Source organism: Nycticebus coucang, chromosome 17 (genome assembly GCF_027406575.1).
Source record: "Nycticebus coucang isolate mNycCou1 chromosome 17, mNycCou1.pri, whole genome shotgun sequence".
NCBI classification, from domain to species: domain Eukaryota; kingdom Metazoa; phylum Chordata; class Mammalia; order Primates; family Lorisidae; genus Nycticebus; species Nycticebus coucang.
Window position 1 is genome coordinate 72,438,621 of NC_069796.1, and position 23,777 is coordinate 72,462,397.

The 23,777-nt window shown below is 46.2% G+C and overlaps 1 protein-coding gene across 2 annotated transcripts in view; it reads right to left on the minus strand.

Annotated features, from left to right (window-relative positions):
• SLIT3 (slit guidance ligand 3) overlaps positions 1–23,777 on the minus strand; it is a 677,992-nt gene that overhangs the window by 80,432 nt on the left and 573,783 nt on the right. For both annotated transcript variants that reach the window (XM_053566757.1, XM_053566758.1), the window contains 4 exons: positions 16,439–16,589; positions 15,136–15,210; positions 2,158–2,301; positions 901–1,044 (listed from right to left, as the gene is read on the minus strand). In XM_053566757.1, the coding sequence (XP_053422732.1) occupies positions 901–1,044; positions 2,158–2,301; positions 15,136–15,210; positions 16,439–16,589 (514 nt within the window). The remainder of the gene's footprint in view (positions 1–900; positions 1,045–2,157; positions 2,302–15,135; positions 15,211–16,438; positions 16,590–23,777) is intronic.

Here is a 23,777-nt window from a genome sequence, read left to right on the forward strand (position 1 = left end):
CATGGAGAGGACTTGGAGCAGCTGCAAAATTCACTGTCGAGTACTTTCTCTATCTCAGGCCCTTGCTGTGTGCTTTACAAGTATTACTGAATTCAGTCCTCCTGACAATCCCAGCAGGTAGATTATGCAGAAGTGAAAATTGAAGCACCAAGAAACGAAATAACTCTTCCAAGATCGCACAGCTAACAAGAGGTACAGCCATGATTTGAACCTAGCCAATCTGGCTCTGGAGTCTTCACCATAGTTCCACACAGCTTTCCTTACCAACACATGAGGTACCTGGGAGCAGCACTCACTTAAGTGCCCAGAAAGCCAGTTCTATCTGGTTCTGATACCCATTGGTGACATCTTTTTTTAAAACCCCTGTCTATGTCACCATTATTAAGACCATTATAAGATATTAAGACCAAGATGGGCCACAGCAGTCCTGCAGCCTGGCCTGGCTTCCCCTCCAGCTTGCCTCATACCAGACCCTCTCTCATTCAGTGCTATGACCACGCTGGACCGTGCTCAGTCCCACATATGCTATGCTCCAATCCACCACAGGGCCTTTGCACATGCTCTTCCTGCTGAAGGAAACGTACTTCCCACTTTCTTCAGTAAGCAAACTCCTACTTACCTTCCACATTGTGTCTCCAGTGTTCCTCACCAAAGCCTGTACTGGGGTTTCCAGTCACTGTGGGGTGCCTGTCCGTGGTAATTCCCTATGCTATGAGCCCCAGAAAGGAGGGGCTCTGTGTAGCCTCAGCACCTAGATGGTGCCTGGCACATACAGGGATCCTGACAAATGTTTATTAAGCAGATAGATGTCCTTGCCCATAGATTGCAGGGAGCTGGGAGGGGAGAGGTCTGTGGAGGAGGACTCCAGAGCAAGTGGGCAGTGGACCTGGGAGAACTTACATGGTAGACAGGGACACAAGCGTGGTGAAGGCTCCAGGGGTGATGGTGGTGATCCGATTGTCATAGAGAGACAGTAGCCTCACTGAACTTAGGCCGGCAAAGGTATCGTTGCTCACACAGCTGATCAGGTTACTCCTCAGCATCCTGTAGGGGATGGAGGAGGGGAATGAGGGAGCAGAGGCATTATCCTTTCTTTCCCCAAATGGTGCCAGTGAGGTGTGTGTGTGTGGTGGGGGGGGAGGGATGATTTGCCAACTCCAAGCCCAGGCTGGACACGTGGCTCAGCCTTGCCCTGTGGTAGCAGGGTCTGGCGCCCCACTGAAGCTGCGTGTAAATGCATGTGTGTGCCTTCTTACATGTGCATGCTTTATTTACGGGAAGCATGTGTCATGCACGTACATGTGCACACGTGTATCTTGTTGGTTGGTAGTACGTGCATGGGTACCAAGGGGGAACGCAGCGGCGGCTGTGGACATGAGCTTGTGTGTCTGTCTGCTCTTGTCCTTCTATGCTTGTCTGCGTACGTGTTTCTGTGCATGCTGCACGTGTCATGTTTAGAGACATGTGTATGTCTGCCTGGGTAAATGTGACTGTGTGCCTCCTTCAGCATGTTCCTGCAGAATCTATGTACATTATAATAGATAATGCTGCAGCCCCCCGTCCCCAGGCCATGGACGAGTACTGGTCTGCGGCCTATGAATAGGGCCACACAACAGAGGAGAGCAGCCGGCGAGGGAATGAAGCATCATCTGTATTTACAGCTGCTCCTGTTTACTCGCATCACCACCTGAGCTCTTCCTCCTGTCAGATAAGCTATGGCATTAAATTCTCACAGGATCGTGAACCCTACTATAAACACTGTATGTGAGGGATCTAAGTTGCATGCTTTTTATGAGAATCTGGTACCTGATGATCTGAGGTAGAGATGTAATGCACTCAAACCATCCCCAAACCCTCCACCCTGTGTCCATGGGAAAATTGTCTTCCATGAAACTGGTCCCTGGTGTCCAAGAGGTTGGGGACCACTGACACACACATTAGAGTGAGTGAGGGTTGTGTGTGTGCCTGTGTGTTGGGAGGTGCTTGGCATGTTAAGTTCTTTCCCTTCCAGGGCTGGGAAATGTCTGATGACTGGCCGGATTCAGCAGACTGAGACAGAGCCTGGGTCCCACTAGCCTTTGTAAATCCCCTTCTGATTCCCCCAGCCCCCACCTCCACCTCCCTCTGGGCCTGGGCCCATCTCAGCCGGGTACTCACAGGGTTTTGAGGCCACCGAGGCCACGGAACATGCGCCCGTGCATGGTCTCCAGCTGGTTCCCCGTCAGCATCAGCTCCTGCACGCTGGCCGCGCCATCAAAGGCTCCCTCTCGCACTTCCTTGATCTTATTGTTACTCAGGTTTCTAGAGGGAAGGGGCAGAGTGGGGGAGAATCAAGGAGAGCAGAGCATCAGTGTGCAGAGAGGGAGCCACCAGGTGTGCGGCAGCTGGGACACTCAGGGGATCGATTGTGGGGAAAGCTTAGTCTTGAGCTCCGTGACATTTAGTTTTCGGCATCTGTGCCGTGGGAGTGGGGACCCCGGTCCTGCACAGGGGGTGCTGCCTTTGTGAAATGGACTGCATGGTCAAAGACGAGTGGATAAAGAAAATTTGGTGTACATACACAATGGAACACTATTCAGCCATGAAAATGAATGAAATCCTGTCATTGGCAGCAATATGGATGGAACCAGAGGTCATGATGTGAAGTAAAACAAACCAAGCACAGAAAGACAACTGTCACATGTTCCTGCTCACACAGGGAGCTCAAAATGTGGCTCTCATGAAGTGAAGAGTAGAAGGATAATTAGCAGAGTCCAGGAAGGGTGAAAGGATGAAGAGAGATTGGTTCATGGGTACAAACATACAATCAGACAGAAGGATTAAGGTCTAGTAACCCAGCAGCATAACTACAGTTGACATAGTGTGTATTTCAAAATAGCCAGAAGAGGAGATTCAAGATGTTCTCAACACAAAGAAATAATAAATGCTTGAGGTGGTGGGTTTCGTAAATACCCTATTATACCCTACACATGCATCAAAATATCATGTGCACCCCATAAATATGGACAATTATTATGTATCAACAAAAAATAAATAGACTGGATGAGATCTGAAGTTTTTTTCTGTGTAATTATCTTTTCAATGACTTGGGGACTGGCAGATTTAAAATAAAGATTCTCACATTTATTTTCTCTATGTAATAGATATTCTCATTAAGCAGTGATTCTCAAGAAAAATTTAATGTGCGCTCCCCACCCCTTGGAGCAGGGCATGTGTGGAACGCTTAGCTCTCTGACAAGCTGAGAATCTCTGATAAGGATAAATAGATGCTTTCTAGTTACTACTTGTTGAATGATTCCTATATAGTAGGTACCCTATGAGAGATCTGACCAACATAATCACATGAAATCCTCAACAGAGCAGCCAGATATTATTACTGTCTCATTTTATGGATGAGAGGACTGAGGTTCAAAGGGATTAGGGAACTTGTCTATAGCTCAAGCTGAGAAAACTGGGATTTTAAGCCAGGTTTTCTGGCACATAAAAAATGCCCCACTGGCTTGGTGCCCATAGCTCAGTGAGTAGGGCACCAGCCACATACACTGAGGCTGGTGGGTTTGAGCCCGGCCTGGCCCCGCTAAACAACAATGACCATGCAACCAAAAAAAAAAAAAAAAAAATAGCTGGGTATTGTGGTGGGCACCTGTAGTCTCAGCTACTTGGGAGGCTGAGGCAAGAGAATCGCTTAAGCCCAAGAGTTGGAGGTTGGTGTGAGCTGCAATGCCATGGCACTCTACCGAGGGCAACATAGAGAGACTATCTCAAAAAAAAAAAAAAAAAAAAAGAAAGAAAGAAAAGAATCGACTGAATCGACTTTTTTTTTTCTTTTTCTTTTTGAGACAGAGTCTTATTCTGGCCCTCGTCATGGCCCTGATCTCCTCTCCTTCCCATCCTGCCAACTAGTAACTAGAACTGGCATCATAGCTCACAGCAACCTCAAACTCTTGGGCTCAAGCAATCCTCCTGCCTCAGCCTCCCGAACAGCTAGGACTAGAGGTACCCACTACAACACCTGGCTAGGTTTTTCATTTTTAGTAGAGACAAGGTCTTGCTCTTGGTTAGGCTGGTCTTGAACTCCTGATTTCAAGCAATCTGCCCACCTCTGCCTCCCAGAGTCATAGGATTACAGGTGTGAGCCACCGGCCCTGGCCTGAACCTCCTCTTTTTCCTTTGGTGATGCGGATACGTCCTCCTTTGTATGAATGCTCTGCAGAATTCAAGACTTGGGATACTGTGGTTTCTTAATGTGAACTTGGTAATATCAAGCCTTCAGTGTGGCCATTTCTGGTTCTGCCCCATGGTCTGAGAGCAGGCCTCCCCTCTGGCTAATGCTGACACAATGCCACAGTCCTCACAACAGATATAAACAGCAGGCACATCCCAGGGAGCTGTTAGCACTGTGAGTTCCCAGTTTTCTCTGGTCGGTAAGGATAGGAGCTCCCATGGACCACCCAAGATAGGAGCTCCCACGGACCACCCAAATGTCTAGGCCTGAAAGGCCTCCCTGGCTGGTGGGTAAACCAAAGGTGATAGTGTCTAAGCAAGCTGAGGAAGAGCCAAACAGTCTGCTCAGGGCCATGCCCAGGGAATTGGCTTCTGTAAACAGGTACACCATGCAGGGCGGGGGCACGGGGACAGAGCCTGCTAACTTGTTGGGCACACTGAGGTTGTTAGAATGGGAGGGCTCACAGACATAGAATAGGTACCCTATTTTATTAAAGGGGAATGTTGAGGCCAAGGGCAATAGGGCACTGCCAGGGACCACACCAAGTCCCTAGTATGAGCTCTGGTCTGACCCACACCAACCTCTGGGGATGAAGCCTTCCCTGGGGACTGACTTGGAGCAAGTGACAAAACAAGGGCACTTGCTCAATGCAGGCCACCTTCCCTTCCCAAAAAGGCACCAAGCTCTTAAGGGAAGCCAATGCCTGCACTTGGTGTGGAGAAAACGTTATCTGCTCCCTCTCTGGCCCTTGTCATGGCCCTGATTTCCCCTCCCTCCAGTCCTGCAAAGAAAACATGAGTGAACCCTCGAGAATCCCTCTCCTGAGGTTCAGGGGAGGCAGGAGACCTGAACTGGATTTTCACTCCTTCTTCTCCTGAAACTCAGCCAGTTTTCTTACAAATCCTGATAGTCTTGGTCTGGTATAACCCAGAAATGAGGGGAACGCTCTGGGGAGATGCAAATTACCCCCAAATTAGACATGGGAGAGAGATAAAGGCTCTCCCCAGCAGCTATAACTCACCCAAATGCCGGAGGAGAAGGATTCTGCTCCAGAGAGCTGGGCTTCTTGGGGGACCAAAATACAAGGGCCGCGCAATGAAGATGAGTTAGAGTAGCTATGAAGGGGGAGGGTTCCCATTTCCTGACATCTGTTTCTTTAAATGAGCAAAATTAACATCACATTACTGTATGGTTTGTGAATTGGATTTCCTCAGGCTGGGAGAATGGAAAACAGAAGGAGAATAAAAAGAGGGGATAGAATTTTCCAGAAGAGCCGGCTGCTACTCTCTCTCGATCCATCAAGGCAGTGGCTGGAGGACAGGTAGGCGTGTGGGCAAGCGCTCCAGAAGCAAAACGAGCGAGCACACAGAGGTTGTGAGAGCGGCGGCACATTTTTAGGGCAGTGTCTAACTGACAACATCCCAGATTCCAGGAAACCCCGACACAGAAAGAGCCACCCGAGGGCCCCTCTCCATCTTTGTCTCTGCAGACCGGCGTCAAGGAAAACTGTGGCCTCATGGCTCTGACTCTGAGGATGAGGGAACCCTATACTTAAGGGGATCAGCCACAAAAACCCCTATCCCAGGACCCGGGTCAGGGCAGAGGGGTCTCAGCCCTGCTGCCACGGTTAAGTGGCCAGTTGTACCTTTCAGAGCCTGCTCTCACTGTTTCCAAGAAAACTTTACAGGCTGGGGGATTCAGCTGGCTACCTCTGGAAAGTCCAAGGTCCATAAAGCAAGCCTTGGCCTCTGCCAGGTCTATGTCGCTTCTGGATTGTAGGTTGGCCTAGTAGCACTGGCAATAGGGAAGGAGCCCAGTCCCACATGGAAATACAGAGGGGAGAGAGCTACATGGATATTTCTGGAAACAGGGGCCACTGAGTCACGACTGGGCGTGTGCTCTGGCACATAGTCAGGGTGGGGTGGTCCTGTCTACTCTTTTATGGGCCTCTCCTTACCCCTCCTAGAAATTCTATTTCAAGCTGGGGTTGAAAGCTCGAGTGTCCACAGGACAGTGACTTAATGGTGACCAGAAGCAGGCCCAGTGAGGATGAAGATGACCAACAAACTCGTGTCCTAGCCAAAGGGGCAGCTGCTCCTCAGCTCAGTTCTACTGGAGCAGTATTGCTGGGTCATTCCCAAAGATACCAGAAATATGGATTTACTTTTTTCTGTGGAAACCAATTTTTTAAAAGTAGACAACTTATTAAAAACACCCTTTTTATTATAATAAAGCACTATTATTATTAAACCACAACCAATAAATCCAACTGTGTCCACCTAATTTTGGCCAGAGAATTGCCAATTTTCAGCCTCTGGTTGAGATTCTTCTTTAGCATAAGAACCCACCTGGAAGTTCACTGAGAGAGGCCACCAAGGTGCTCTGAAAGTGACATCATTTGAAACGCTGCATGGAGTTGCCATAGAACTAATAAAATGTGGAATGTAAAGGTCTTAGCAAAATAACTAAGAAAATGCTAAAAAAGCTATGTTAACTAATGTGATGAAAATGTGTCAAATGATCTATGAACCAAGTGTATGGTGCCCCATGATCATACTAATGTACACAGCTATGGTTTAATAAAAATCAATAAATAAAAACAAACAAACAAACAAACAAACAAAAAAGAACTAATAACCCTTTGCAATAACCCAGCACATGCTTTAGTCTGCATGTGATACTGAGCGTGTGATACTCATGGAACCCTAGGCCAGTGGTTCTCAACCTTCCTAACGCTGCGGCCCTTTAATACAGTTCCTGTGGGTCGCGACCCACAGGTTGAGAACTGCTGCCCTAGGCAGACAGGCTCAGCTTCATTATTCCAATTGGACAGGTAAGTGCAAGGAGGTCCAGAAAGGCACCAGAGTCCAACCACCTGGCTCAGTTCACTCTCCTTTGCCCACAAACTAAATAAGATCAGAGTCAAGAGCAGGTAACCGTAGGGCCCGAGCCTCATGGTCTTTGAAGGAACCTGGCAGGTGCAGGCCTGGGAGTAGTTGGCTTTAACCTTTCTGCTGAGCAGAAATCCAGAGTGACCTACCACCTCCATGGAAGTATAGGGGTGGTGATGGGTCCCAGTGCACAAAGATCCTTCCTTTACTTGACATTAAAAGTTGCCATCAAGTTATTTTAAATCACTAGTTGCAGCTGGTGGCCTTCAGGACTGGATTTGCCCCATTGTGTCATGTGGTAGGCTGGCTAGTGCTGTATATATAGAGTTAGGAACACATGGACACACACACACACTGACCGCCTGCAGCGGGTGTGTACGAGTCCCAGCTAATCCGTACTGTTGCCTTCCTGACTCCTGGTTCTGCCACTTGACTTTTTTTATTTTATTTTATTTTTATTGTTAAATCATACTGTGTACATTAGTGCAATCGCCTGTACCCATTCTAAGATGCACCATAGATGTGGCCCCACCCATTACCCTCCCTCCACCAAAACCTCCCCCCTCCCTTCCCCTTCCTTGGTCCTTTCCCCAAAGTCTTGTGCTATAGTTGGGTTATAGCCTTCATGTGAAAGCTATAATTTAGCTTCATAGTAGGGCCGAGTACATTGGATACTTTTTCTTCCATTCCTGAGATACTCTGCTAAGAAGAATATGTTCCAGCTCCATCCATGTAAACATGAAAGAGGTAAAGTCTCCATCTTTCTTTAAGGCTGCAAAATATTCCATGGTATACATGTACCACAATTTGCTAGTCCATTCGTGGGTCGATGGGCACTTGGGCTTCTTCCATGACTTAGCAATTATGAATTGGGCTGCAATAAACATTCTGGTACAGATGTCTTTGTTATATTGTGACTTTTGGTCTTCTGGGTATAAACCTAGTAAAGGAATTATAGGATCGAATGGCAGGTCTATTTTTAGGTCTCTAAGTATTCTCCAAACATCCTTCCAGAAGGAACGTATTAGTGGGCATTCCCACCAGCAGTGTAGAAGTGTGCCCTTTCCTCCACATCCACGCCAACATTTCTGGTTTTGGGATTTTGTTATGTGGGCTACTCTTACTGGGGTTAGGTGATATCTCAGAGTAGTTTTGATTTGCATTTCTCTGATGATTAAGGATGATGAGCTTTTTTTCATGTGTTTGTAGATTTTGCATCGGTCTTCTTTAGAGAAGTTTCTCTTTAAGTCCCTTGCCCACCCTGAAATGGGGTCACGTGTTCTTTTCTTGCTAATAAATTTGAGTTCTCTGTGGATTCTGGTTATTAGACCTTTATCGGAGGTATAACCTGAAAATATTTTCTCCCATTCTGAGGGCTGTCTGCTTGCTTTATTCACTATGTTCTTGGCTGTGCAGAAGCTTTTTAGTTTGATCAGGTCCCAGTAATGTATTTTTGATACTGCTTCAATTGCCTGGGGAGTCCTCCTCATAAAATATTCACCCAGGCCGATTCCTTCAAGAGTTTTCCCTGCACTTTCTTCAAGTATTTTTATAGTTTCATGCCTTAAGTTTAAATCTTTTATCCAGTGAGAGTCTATCTTAGGTAATGGTGAAAGGTGTGGGTCCAGTTTCAATCTTCTACAGGTTGCCAGCCAGTTTACCCAGCACCATTTGTTAAATAGGGAATCTTACCCCCACTGAATGTTTTTAATTAGCTTGTCAAAGATCAAATAACGGTAAGTAGCTGGATCCATCTCTTGGTTTTCTATTCTGTTCCAGACATCTACTTCTCTGCTTTTGTGCCAGTACCATGCTGTTTTGATCACTATGGATTTATAAGTATAGTCTCAGGTCTGGTAGCGTGATTCCTCCTGCTTTGTTTTTATTGCTCAGTAATGTTTTGGCTATTCGAGGTTTTTTCTGATTCCATATAAAACGAAGTATTATTTTTTTCAAGATCTTTAAAGTATGACAATGGAGCTTTAATAGGAATTGCATTCAAATTATATATTGCTTTGGGCAGTATGGACATTTTAATAATGTTGATTCTTCCCAGCCATGAGCATGGTATGTTTTTCCATCTGTTAACATCTTAACATCTTCGGCTATTTCTTTTCTTAGAGTTTCATAGTTCTCTTTGTAGAGATCTTTCACGTCCTTTGTTAGGTATACTCCCAAATATTTCATCTTCTTTGGCACTACTGGGAAAGGAATAGAGTCCTTGACTGTTTGTTCGGCTTGCTTAATTGTTGGTATATATAAAGGCTACAGATTTATGGGTGTTGATTTTGTAGCCTGAGACATTGCTGTATTCCTTGATCACTTCCAAAAGTTTTGTAGTAGAATCCCTGGTGTTTTCCAGATATACGATCATATCATCTGCGAAGAGCGAAAGTTTGATCTCTTCTGACCCTATGTGGATACCCTTGATCGCCTTTTCTTCCCTAATTGCAATGGCTAAAACTTCCATTACAATGTTAAAGAGCAATGGAGACAATGGGCAACCTTGCCTGGTTCCTGATCTGAGTGGAAATGATTTCAATTTAACTCCATTCAATACGATATTGGCTGTGGGTTTGCTGTAGATGGCCTCTATTAGTTTAAGAAATGTCCCTTCTATACCAATTTTCTTAAGTGCTCTGATCATGAAGGGATGCTGGATATTATCAAAAGCTTTTTCTGCATCAATTGAGAGAATCATATGGTCTCTATTTTTAAGTTTGTTTATGTGCTGAATTACATTTATAGATTTACGTATATTGAACCAGCCTTGAGACCCTGGGATAAATCCGACTTGGTCATGGTGTATAATTTTTTTGATGTGTTGTTGGATTCTGTTTGTTAGGATCTTATTGAGTATTTTAGCATCTATATTCATTAGTGATACTGGTCTATAATTTTCTTTTCTTGTTGGGTCTTTCCCTGGTTTGGGGATCAAGGTGATGTTTGCTTCGTAGAATGTGCTGGGTAATATTCCTTCTTTTTCTATATTTTGGAAGAGGTTTAGTAGTATAGGTACTAGTTCTTCTTTAAATGTTTGGTAGAAATCTGACATAAAAGCCATCTGGTCCTGGGCTTTTCTTTTTAGGGAGATTTTGTCTAGTTGATGCTATTTCAGAACTTGATATAGGCCTGTTCAACATTTCCACTTCATTCTGGCTAAGTCTTGGTAGGTGGCATGCTTCCAGATATTGGTCAATTTCTTTCAGATTTTCATATTTGTGAGAGTAGAGTTTCTTGTAGTATTCGTTAAGGATTTTTTGAATTTCTGAGGGGTCTGTTGTTATTTCATCATTACCATTTCTGATTGATGAAATTAGAGATTTTACGCTTTTTTTCCTGGTTCGGTTGGCCAAAGGTTTATCAATTTTATTGATCTTTTCAAAAAACCAGCTTTTGGATTCATTGATCTGTTGTATAATCCTTTTGTTTTCAATTTCATTTAATTCTGCTCTGATTTTGGTTATTTCTTTTCTTCTGCTGCGTTTAGGGTTGAAGTGCTCTTCTTTCTCCAGTTGCTTGAGATGTTCCATTAAGTTATTGACTTCCTCTCTTTCCGTTTTCTTGAGGAAGGCTTGTAGTGCTATAAATTTCCCTCTTAGGACTGCCTTTGCAGTATCCCAGAGGTTCTGGTAATTCGTGTCTTGATTGTTGTTTTGTTCCAAAAATATGGTGATTTCCTTCTTAATCTCGTCTATAACCCATGTATCCTTCAGCATAAGGTTGTTTAGCTTCCATGTTTTTGTATGGGTATGCAGGTTCCTGTTGTTATTTAGTTCAACTTTTATTCCATGATGGTCTGAGAAGATGCAAGGAATAATTTCTATTTTTTTAAATTTGCTGAGGTTAGATTTTTGGCCTAGGATGTGGTCGATTTTGGAGTATGTTCTGTGGGCTGATGAGAAGAATGTGTATTCAGTTTTTTTGGGATGAAATGTTCTGTAGATGTGTGTTACGTCCAGATGTTGAATGGTTGAGTTTAAATCTAAGATTTCTTTGCTTATCTTCTTTTTGGAGGATCTATCCAGAACTGCTAAAGGGGTGTTAAAATCTCCAACTACTATGGAAGTGGAGGAAATTGAGTTGCTCATGTCTGTTAGAATTTCTCTTATAAATTGAGGTGCGCTGTGGTTGGGTGCATAAATATTAATAATTGAGATCTCATCATATTGAGTATTACCTTTAACAAATATGAAGTGTCCATTCTTATCCTTAATTATTTTGGTTGGTTTAAAGCCTATTGCGTCTGTCAACAGGATTGCAACGCCTGCTTTTTTCTGCTTTCCATTTGCCTGGAATATAGATGACCATCCCTTCACCTTGAGTCTATATCTGTCTTTTAATGTAAGATGCGATTCTTGGATGCAGCAGATATCTGGCTTGAGTTTTTGTATCCAGTCCGCCAACCTATGCCTCTTTAGAGGACAATTTAAACCATTCACATTAATTGAGAGTATTGATAAGTCTTTCGAGAGACCGGTGGACATTTTTAATCCTTTTGCGACTGTGGAAGTTGGAATTTGATCAAAAATTTTTTGGGTGGGTTTACTTTTCTGGTGAAGAATTACGCTGGTCTTTATGGAGGATAGGTCTAAGAATGTCCTGGAGAGCTGGTTTAGTTGTGGCAAATTTCTTCAACATGTGAATGTCATTGAAGTATTTAATTTCTCTGTCATAAATGAAGCTCAGTTTAGCTGGGTACAGGATCCTGGGTTGAAGGTTATTTTGTTTTAGGAGATTAAAAGTCGATGACCATCCTCTTCTAGCTTGAAAGGTTTCAGCAGAGGGATATGCAGTTATTCTGATATTCTTCCCCTTGTAGGTAATGGTTTTCTTTCATCTGGCAGCTTTCAGAATTTTCTCCTTCATATTAACTTTAGTGAAATTGACTATGATGTGTCTGGGGGATGTCTTATTTGGGTTGAGTCGTGCTGGAGTTCTGAAACTGTCTGCTATCTGAATTTTGGAATCTCTTGGCATGTCTGGAAAGTTCTCCTTCATAATCTCATGGAGAAGAGACTCTGTGCCTTGTGAAGCCACTTTGTCACTTTCTGGGATCTCTATAAGACGAATATTGGTTTTCTTCAAATTATCCGAGAGCTCTCTAAGAGAGTGGTCTGTTTTTGTTCTCCATTTCTCTTCTTCTTTGAGGGTTTGGGAGCATTCGAAAGCTTTGTCTTCAATGTCAGAAATCCTTTCTTCTGCTTGCTCCATTCTGTTACTGAGGGATTCTACTGTGTTTTCAGATCTTTGAGGGATGCAACTTCTTGTCTCAATGTGTCGAAATCTTTGGTCATTTGGTCTTTGAATCCGTTGAATTCTTGAGATAACTTTTGAAATTCTAATTCGATCTTATTTGCTATCCAGATCCCGAATTCAATTTCTGACATCTCAGCTATTTGTTTGGGCATGGGGTCTTGTGCTGTTTCTGCCCCATTGATCCTTGGGGGAGTTGATCTACTCTGATTATTCATATTGCAGAGTTTTTCTGTTGATTTCGCCTCATGATTGTTTTTCACTGTTGCCTCTGGCTGTCCTCAGAGTTGAGGAGGTGTCTCTCCAAGATTAGACCCTGGTGGGATCACTCTATTGTTGCTGGATTTTGTAGGGAGTGACCCTGTGTAGTTCCTCTGGGGCTGCTCTAGCTAGGGAGTTCTGGTTGTGGAAGCAGCTCCGGTTTGTGACACACCCGGATCCAGCAACAGGGCTGGGGGTGGTGCGCACGATTCTGGGTGTGCCAGGCGCCTAGTGACTTTGGCACAGAGAGTCCAAGGCTCCAGCAGTCTCTGGCCAGGAGAAGAGCTCTGCGCAGAGGCAGGGAAGGCTCCAAAGGGCACGCAGCTACCAGAGCCCCTGTCCAGATGAACGGGCTAGTGTGGAAGCTGGGGGGACACAAGAGGGAGGATGCAGGGTTGTTTGGCTCCCACAGTTCCTGGTCAGGGAATGCAGAGGCCCAGTGGGTGCGGGTCACCGGTCGGGGGTCGCTGCACAGCTCTTATGGAGGTCTGGGCGGCGCCAAGCCCAGGACTTTGAGGTTGCTATGAGCTGTGACGTCACGGCACTCTACCCAGGGCAACAGCCCAAGGCTCCAGTGTGCCAAAACTGTCTCACTCTGCCCCTAAGGATTAAGGCTGTAAGGCAGCTCAGTCCCCACCTTTAGGCTGCTCAGTCAGTAGGTTACTTTGACCTGCCCAATCCTTGCTCTGAGACCCTGAGGGCGGAGCTTGCCAGGGCAGTTCTTTCACAATGGCTTCCTGCACCCAGCTCAGTGGCTCAGTCTGGGGCCCCAGACAATGCCCAAAGTTCTCCACACTCCTGCTCAAGCTCTCCCCAAGGCAGTTCAACTGAGTGCCAAGTCCAAGAACACCGAAACAGTTCACAGGTTAGGGCCTTTCCGGTTTGTAGTCTCACTGCTGCTTGTACTTACGGTTGCCGGCATGATTAGGTCGATCAAACACATGCAACCACTTGCCAGTTTTCCACTGTTTTTGTCCTCCTCTTGGGGTCCAGAAGTCCCTTGCTGGCTCCCTGTATCCTCAAAGGGATGATTATAGGCAGATCCCACCGGCCAGAGATGCCTGGAGTCTTTTCTCCCCAGACTCGCTGTTCCCAGTTGCAGGGAAGCTGTTATTCGGCCGCCATCTTTTTCTGCCACTTGACTTTTGACAAGTTACTTTACTTTCTGTGTTTGAGTGTCCTTATTAATACAATAAAGCAGAGCCTTTTTGTTGTTCCTGGTGAGGGTTAAATGAATTACTATCAGTGTTAAATGAATCACTGGCACAGAGTGAAGGGCTCCATACATGTTAGCTGCTAGCTGTTATTATTTTTGTGGCCTTGCAACCAGCCACTTACCACATTTGTGCTACTCCAGGGCTGCTCAAAGTATCTGAGCATGCAAAACCTGCTTTTTTAAATTTTTTGTTATTTTCTTTTTATTTTAGATAAATAAGAGGGTACAAATGATTAGGCAATAATGTTTGCATTTGTTAGGTAAAGTCCTTGTTGTAGTTGTGTCCTGCACCCAGGAGGTGTGCCATATACCCTTCTCCTGTGTCCATGAGGTGGGAGCACACCAACCCCCTCAACTTGAATTGAGTTTTTCTCTTGTGTGGGAGTGTATTAGTTCATCTACTGGCTTCATATTGAGTATATTGGACACTTGCTTTTCCATTCTTGTGATAATTTACTAAGAAGAGTGTATCTGAACTCCATCCAGGTTAATGCAAAATATGTAACACCCCCAACTTTTGATGGATGAATAGTATTCCAGAGCATACATGTACTACACATCACAAAGTCGCAACCCATTTTAAATGTATAACCAGCCATGCTCGGTCAGTCAATGCAGAGGCCCTCTTCTGTCTTCTTTCACCCTCTCTGCCCAGGATCATGTGTTCTGTCTTTATTTCCTCATATTTATTTCTGATCCTTATCTGAACTTACAAGGAAGGTGGGTCTCTGTTACATAAATGATGACTTTAAGGAACAGAAAGGCTAAGGACATTTCCACACAGCTGGGAAGGGTAGAGCTGAATTCAGAATGAACAAGGTCTGTTTACCTGCTTTACTCCCACATCTGAATTTCTAGCTGCTTTTAAGAAGCAGGAATATTTTTGGCAGCCTTGACCTTTATTCTAGCAAGACAAACATTGGGATGAGCTGAGTGACATCTGCCCTTTTTGATGCGCTCTGGGCCCACATTTTGCCACAGTCCCCACTATTCCCTTTTGTTCCTTGGTTGCTGAGGTTGGTTGCAACTTATCACGCATTTGTATTACTGCTTTCCTGGGTATACACAAATAGTTTGGTGTACATGTCCCTGTCAAAACTGGGAAGGTAAAGGATAGACCTGAAGTGCTTGAGTTTCCTTTAAAATGGGACAGTTCATATTTTGTCATGGAAGCAAAAACCACCTGATTCTGTTTATCAGGCAAATATGCCCTTGGCCAGCTGAGTGGGGCCACACAGCCCCGCCAGAGAGCAGAGGCTGCTGCCACGTGCTTGCAGTTGACTTACATTTTCCGCAGGTTGGGCAACTTCTTGAAGATCCCAGTGGCCTCTAGAACAGATATCTCATTGTCATTCAGTCGCCTGTATGGGAAGCAAGAAGATGAGGTGGTGAGAGAGCTGTGGACAAGGCTTAATGTCCTGCACCTGCCACTGCCCCCTCCACCCCGCCCATGGCTTCAGCCGAGTGGCTGCCCTGACTTCACACTTAGCAGGAGTCCACAGAACATCAAAAATCTCAGTGTCTGCCCCATCAACGTGACAGGCCGAGCAGAGAGAGGAGACTTATGGATAGGATGGAAAAAGAAAGAAAATCAGCCTCAGCTTCCGCCTGGAGGAGACTCCCTTTTACTACAGACTTTTTGAATATCCCGCATGGGCACATGTGTTTTCAGCACCCCCTCAACTGCCAAGGACCTGCCTTCATTTTGGGGGGGCAGCAGTGGCAACTTGAAACTTCAGGAACTTTTCCCCAGGGTCTCCCGATCCTCCAGACTCCTCAGCTCCTCCTGAACACTCCCCTCTACCAAGAGCAGCTCAGGGGCTGCACACCCAACATTCACGTGTGCTCAAGGCGAGCAGGAGGGCAGGGAAAATCATGCCTTGCTGTGTCCTGTGGTGACTCGTGAGGTCAGAGAGAATAGCAACGATAGTGGGGAACCCAGTGTTCATCCAAAACTTATTCCATGCCAGGATTCAAGATGAATTCTGTGCTTGCCTACTCGTTCTCAATCTTCCCAGCCACCCGAGGAGGTGAGCAGTAGCACCTCCATTTTATAGCTAAGAGACTGAGCCTCAGATCTGAGAAACAACATGCCCAATCTCAGGAAGCCAGGAGGAGACAGGTGTCAGCTCACACACTGTGCCCTCACCCTTCCCTGGGCTATGAGGTTTTAGTTCTTCCTTTTCTGGATAAACCAACATGTCCTTTTATGAGCATGGCTAATTAAAGGCTCAGATATATTTAATCATTTGGTTGTTTTCTCACTTTAGTACAATTGTTTATTTATTAGCATCCATCTTTCTGGCTATACTGGAAGCCCTATAAGGGCTCATAGGGACTGTGTGCTTTGCTCACTGCAGAAACCAGTGGGCCTAGCACCATGCTTGGCTCATAGTGGGTGTTCAGAAAATGCTGGAGCATAAATGAATGAATCATTTGTAACAAGCTGCCCCTGGGGGATACCTGAGTGTCTGTCCTCAGAACACTATCTGGGAGATGGGAGTGTCTTCCAGGAGACGATGCCTGGGCTGGCTCAGCGTGACCAGGTGTGTGTGGGGAAGACAGAGTTCACACTAGGGCTGGACTTACAGGTCAGTGACGTATTCAGGGAGGTGGCTTGGGATGCGGGCCAGCTTCTGGTTGGAGCAGTCCACGATGGTGCCCTCACAGCGGCACTTCTCCGGGCACATGAGGTCCATGAAGCATTCACTGCTGAATCTGCTACGGTAATCCTCGGAGCCTGGGCAGGGCCAAAGAGGGGGCGTCAGCACCACGAGTCCCGCACAGCACCAGAGGTTGCAGGGGGTGGGGAGGGGAGAGTGGCTGGCAAGTCAGGTGCGGGGGCTGTTGGGGATCAAGTGAGAGACATGGTACTGCCTTCAGTTTGGCCGCCTTGCTGGTGCTCTCCCTCTCCCCAGCTCACTGCTTTCAATTGGGTCTTTGTCCCTCACCACCGTTCATCCTCAAGGAAACCTGCCTCGAGATCTGAAGGCCCTTACACTTTATGGGCCACAGATCCTTTTGAGAAGCTGATGAAAGTTACATGGGTATAGAATTCAGCCTGCAGTTTTGTGGGAGCTACCATGGTGCCCACCATCCAAGGAGACTCTTTAAATGTTCATGAAAATCCAAATAGTGAGATTTTGATGGGACTTTGATGGGGTGAGGGGAGAAGACTCCAGAGCAGGGGAATAAGGAATGGAAAGGGCTCATAGACCCAGTTGTTGTCAGGGCCCCAAGAGGTAAAAGCACAGAAGGTCAAGTGTGTGGCAATAAATGACCACTGACACCTCGCTTCAACACTGGGAAGATAATCGTGAGGACTGGGGGCCTGGGAAATGAGCCCACAGTATAATGCTTGGAATTTTTTGGGTTTTTTTGGTAAGAGAAGCCAGATGTATAAACAATATTGGTAATAAATTTTAAAACACCGTGAAGACAAACAAAATGCATCTGAGGGTCAGATGTGGCCTCTGCCTTTGAGAGTAAGTTCTGTTTAACTATAGTAAAAGGTCAGTTCCTGTGAGCTAAAAGTAGGAGCTAAGATTTACTGTTTTGAAATTGAATTTCTCTCGAGATTGCACAGTAATGTTAACAGGACTGGCAATCTGATGTCTCCAGGGGATGGCTGGGGAGTTGTGCTAATGATCAGAAATGATCTCCCAGTACCCAGGCAAACACTTGTGTGACCATGAGATCATTGCAGAGGTGACTGGGAGAGCTCCGGTTCTCCTATCAGACTTGAGCTCATTGGTGGGGCTGGATTTTCATCCTTTTAGCCTCAACATTTCCTTAGCACAATGTTAGGCACAAAATAAGCATTCGGTCGACATTTGTCCAAGGCATGAATGGGGTGTCTTTTGTGCATTTTAGGGGTATCTCAGACAATGTGAATATTATCTGTCTGCTTAGCTTGAGAGGCATCCCCCTGGTGATCTTGCTGCGTTCGGGGTAATCCGGGGCATCAGTAGATGGGATTTTAGCAGCAGAGGGCATAGGTTTGTTCAGGCCTTGCCATTTTCTAGCCTCAGTCTCTCTCTATGGAAAATTGGAATGAAATAACTGCCCCTATCCCACAGGGACTGTTTGAAGGAATAAGGTCAGGGAGGCAGAGAGCCTCTGGAGAGGGTCATGAGTTGTACAGATGCTAGTTGTTTTGGAGAACCTTGAAAGGCATTTGGCATTTTGGACACCACTAAGACATCAGTGTAGCTCTTGGTAATAGCTGCCAGTTACTGAATGTGTCTTCCATGTTCAAAGGGGTGATACCATTTAATCCGCACAATGTGCTGAGGTTACGGTAACTCCATTTTATGGATGAGGAAACTGAGTCCCACAGGGGACTCAGTTGGGACAGAGGGATGAACCCAGGCAGGCTGCTGCCATGGTCCACGTGATTAACACCATGCTTTACTACAGATGTGTCCCCCCAACCTTTATCCCAGTCCCCGCAGGAATGACCATGAAGCTGGACCTGGTGGAGGTGGGATTCCAGCCCCCACCACAGTGGCCTTGGGGAGGCAGGAAGCAGGTATCTCCCACCTTCGTAGCTTCTCACCTCTCGATTGTCCACCTGTGGTAATTTCTGATTGGAAATGAACTTGCTGGGTCTCTGATTCAAAGTGACACCAGCTACCTAAGACAAGGAATCAGTAGCCTGGTCCTCTCCTCCTTTCCCTCTCTGCCACCTCCAATTCCCTCTTTCAGCTCCTGTTCCACCCCTAGGCTTGAGTGAGTACAACCTGTGCACACACTCCCATGGGTACTGGGTGGCTTCCTGGTCCTATATATCATACAAATCTCTTGCCCTTTACTTGCCAGCTGTCATCCCACTGAATATGTCTGACCTGGACCATCTTCCTCCAGACACGTCAGTGTGCTGAGTACTGGGTGAATTTCATTTTGCAAATGCTGCGAAATGACTACCCTCTGTTGCTTTCTGCCAGTGGGTCTACCCATTGATGGCATGAAGGGGCATTTCCCACATACATGGGAAATGTATGTATGTACATGGGAAATGTATGTATACATAGGCTTTTCCTATGATAAGAAGTCTGCTGATCAGAGGCAGGAAGACAAGAGCACACTTTGCTCTTCAACATGAGGAGCCTGAAGGCGTGCACTGGCTGGACTATGGCTAGGGACAACCGCCTATTAAATGCATTTTCGTTTTAATCAAGGTGAGAGCAGACTGCAATTAGCAGGAATCGCTCTCAGTAGCATAGTTAGATTAGAACTGGTGGACCTCTGCAATGGAGCCGCTGACCCTTTTAATGAAATGATTTTGCAATTAGATTTGATGGACTAATGTGTTCTTTCCAATATTTTTTCCCCTGCCATTTTTGTTATTGCCCTGGTTTGTAGTAACAAGTGGGTTGGAATGTGATACTTTATATGAGTGGGAGCTGGAATTGTTAATAACGGCGTATGTACATCACTGAAAAAGTTCGCTCCCCAGAAAGAGCCAGCCTGAAATGCCACCTCCATCACTTCATATTTCATTACCAAAACTACCCAGGGTTTCTCAGAGCCATTTGTTATGCCTAATGCTCATAACTACCCAAAAGTATTTTTAACTTTTCCAGAGCTTTAAAAGTCAATTTCAATCTCTATGCATATTTGTCACTGCCAGAAATACTTAGTAGGAGAAAACCAACTGTAATAGGCGGCTGCTGCTTCTCTTCGGGACGAGTTCAGACAGGAGAGATCCTGGAGGATTTGAAGGGGGACCATAAAACTCAACCTTGGCTAAAACAGGCCTTGGAAGAACTGTTGTCATCTGGCGTTTTGCCTGCTCCTGCCCCTGGAGCCCTCATCCCCTCTCGCGGGCAGCCCAGAACAACGACACTTGGTGTGTGATCACAGACAAGCTTTAATAGATGGAAGTGGGGACAGAAGGTGGAAATTCACAGCAATGCGGTTTTATTATAAATCCCTGCCCTACGGATTTTATTATAAATCCCTGGCCACTCCCAGGAGGATGTATGTGGCATTTGGGTGGTCGGGGGTTGGGGCAGGCAGGGAGCTGAAGCTCTCCTTCTTTGGATGGACTTGGGAGGGTTAGGATCAGAGGCTGGTACGGTGCTGAGACAGGCCAGCACTGTCAGAGCCCAGGACAGGTGCTGTCATTCGTAGCCTGCATCTTTGTGACACCCTTTGGGCAACCAGTTTGTTGATTACCAAGTTACAAATTCATTATTATCTCATCAACATGAAGTTGCCAACTCATGTGTCTAGAGCTCTTCTCTTCTCTTCTCTTCCCAGTATCCCTAGCATGGGTGGGACGGAAGAAACAAGGAAAGAAGCAGAAAGAGAAACGGGTGTGTATGAAGGCTTTCCTGGGCTCATCAGCTTGAAAAGGATGTGACATGATCAAGCGAAGGGCCATAAGTGATGAATGGAACCAAGGGAACACTGGCAGACATACCAACATCCACTCGTGGGCAGGGCTGGGGACCAGCCTGAGGTGCTTGGAAAGCACTGTTTCACCAAGAGTTTGGTGACCAGTTGGGTGGGGAGCTATCCTAGCAAGTTGTTCCCATCTGAGTCTATTATGACAGCAGCCATCTGCCTGAAAGCAGAGGGAAATGCCCACGGTTGGCAGCTGGTGACGTCCAGTCGTAGTCTGCTGCCACAGGAGCAGGGAGGCCCTGATGGAAGGGTGCCATTGTGGACCCCTGCATTCTGGGGGTGGGGACTCAGAACACACCCCTCTATAAGGAGGGAAAGGGAATTTCTCTGGGCTCAAGGATTTACTCTGTACCAATTGGGATGCTGGTATATTTATATTGGACAGGAAGAGTGATTGAATGATGCTTTTTCTTTTTCTTACTCAAGTTATTTGAAAGGGAGCATTAAAAAAAATTTCAACTTTCTATCAAGTCAAGATTTTAAAAATATTCTAATTCAAGACCATGGGACTCTCCATAGCTGGGAAGGCTGGGTATGGCAGCAGAATGGCACAGCTACTTTGGAGTCAGATGACCCTGTGTGAATTAGTTAACTAACCTCTCTGGGCCTCAATATTCTTATCTGTAAAATGGGACCTAGAATGTAGTGAAAGTTAAACAAGGCACTGATATAAAATGGTTCAATGCCTGGCCTGTATAGTAAGTATTCAGCAAATGTTAAGAAAATTTCAGAGAGACAGGACTCCTCACTGCTTGGCAACAGGTGGGCCCCTGGCTGAGGGGTGACCTGCTAGAGAGGAGATAGGAGCAACACATTGTGATGGGAGCTCAGAGCCCAGCTACCAGTTCTCAACCAGGCTTTGGTTCCTACCACTTTAGCTCTCTCTCACAGGATGGGGCACAGACTCCTGGACAGGAATCACCACCACAATCTTCTAGTTACACTGACTCTAGGATACCTTGAGAAACAAGCAAAATAAGAGGCACCAAGATCCCTCTCTTTATTGTCACAGACAGCAGACTTCTGCATACCCTCTCCCTGTCCCCTGGCACCTCTGTGTTAACTATGCTTTCAAAGTTCCAAGCTTCCTCACGGGAATCAGGGTCAAAGTTTTCATGAGGAGTGAGCATCAGGGGGAGCTTCCTGTTAAGTCTCAAGTCCTGACTCACACCAGTTTCATCCATTCTCAAGCTCACAGTCATTTCAAATGAAGTGAAAATCAGTAAAGGTGGTGGTGGCAGTGAGCAGTCTGAATTGCCCTCTGGCTTAGCTACCACTGGTGAAAGGGCCATGGGATGGGACTCTCCCATGGAATGAGGGGGCAAATGACTTGAAAGCAGAGTCTACCTATGACTTGGGTAGACTGGTTCCCTTCCAATGGAAGAAGATACACAGTAGTTTCTGAGCTCAGATCTAGCTGTTAACTCCTTGTCTGGCATCAGGCTAGATTGGTGAAAGGCGACTCCATTGTGGATACAGATCTTAGCTTGGCCCCAACGTGCTTCTCCATACCCATCTATCATCTATCTTCTTTCACCCTGTATCTAAAGCCTTCAAGACTCCCACCCTCCTGCCCTTTGTGAGTTGAGCCTGGGAGAGGTGGGTCTGGCAGGTGATGGGCTGCGGTGCTCCAGAGCAGAGGAGAGGTGTCCAGCGGTGGTGGCTGTGGCGGCGGTGGTGGGCCATGCTGCAGGAGAGCGCGGTGCTTTCCGCGGTGCTTGACAGAACCATGTTCCGTTTCCATCGTTCCACCACATGGTTAGATCAAGCACAAAGGAAAGCCCCACGGCGACTGGTCAGAGTCAAGGTCAGGAAGCAGCGTCAGAGAGAGGACAGGAGCGCTCAGAGGAAGCAGTGTGGAGAAGCAGAAACCGGAGCAGGCCCCCACCGAGCGTGATTAGTACCAGGAGTGGGGTTCCACTGGAATGCTTCCGAAGACAGGAGCCCTACTGCCCTTGTGCCCTGCCCGCGGGAGATAGAGGAGGAAGGGAGAAGAACGGGTGTGTGATCATCAGACACCCATACTCAGGAGCATCAGGGCAGAACGGATCCTTCCCAAGGGAACGAAAGAACACTCAGATGTCTGTGGTCATATCTCAGGCCTAAACTGAGTTTCTAAACTCCAATCCAATCACACCAAGTAGTCTGATAAGACATCAAACTCAACAGAGGGCCAGTCCCAACACCTGGGTGGTTCCATCAGAGTCAATTCCCTTCAACCCTTTAAAGCAGAGAAAGCCCACAATTCCCAGTGGTCTAGCAAAGTTGTGATGCTCTCTTTAGAAGAAAGCCCCCTTTGACTTCCACAACTCAGGAGTTTCCTAAATGCCCTTCAGCGTCCTCAGAAACCCTCTGGCTGACATTGATCCAAGATCATTTAAGGTATAATAAAGGACATGTGTGATATCAAAAGAAAATACATCTCCTAAGCCAGAGAAAAAGAAGGAAAGCAAATGGGCATTAGCTTTGAGACTGAAAACCATACGATCTCACAATGAGGGACCTTTTTCAGACTAAAGGAAGGAAAGAGAAGGCAAGTGTTTTATGTGAGGGGAAGACACCTAATTTTAGGGTCCTTCTTGATTTCCTGATGTCTTCCTTGGCTGGGAATCATGGCAGTGGTTGGAATTGGCCAACAACCACTGTCTGGGATGCCGAGGGCCCAGGTGAGGTGCCCCTTTTTTATATCTCTAGCCATGACAGATAGGGGCAGTTTTCATGTACCTGCCGACTTGGGACTTCCTCCCATGTGGCACTGGGTTGGAGATACTACAGCTGGGGCCAGGGGACTGAGATCCTCCATGTCTGACCTCCACAAGTGTTTCTGGGACTGAGTTCATTGAGAAGATGGTCTTAGCATCTTCACAGGGCATAGGCTCTCGGCGATGATGTTCCAGTTAGGAAGAGCTTGGCCTCAGCTTGGGGGCGGGCCTGTCCTCCTTCCTTACTTCTTACTTACCAGAGCCAACCACGTCATCTGTGCTCAACTCTACCCTGACATCCAGACATGTGGGGCTTTGGAAACACCCTGGTTCTGGGATTTCATATTTGAGTTTGATCAGGACCTCAGCATCCAAGCACGGAAAATCTATCTCTTTCATGCAACACCCTCCCTGTAAGCCTTACAATACCTTTTTCCTTATCTTTGGCTTCCTTCTACAAAAGGAAATGGAGGAACCAGGCAGGGGGTAAATTATCAAGAATCTTCACATGTCAGAAGTCCTGTGTCTCAGATCTTGCCTGAAAATAATACTCTATATTTTTGGTGAGATTTCTCCACTGGGTAGTTGGTCCTTAATTCCTTCATCTCCTGAATAAACTGGATGACCTTTGAGGCCTCTGAAATTCTGTAATTCCCTAAGAGCTTTCTTGCTGTCTGCCATCTTCGGACACATTGCATCACCATCCTCCGGACTGTTTCAACAAGAGAGTTTCTTCTCATGCAAAGTGGGGAGACATTGAGGGAAGAAAGATAGTACCTTACAACTGCCAGGTGGGGTCCCAGGCAGTCAGGCAG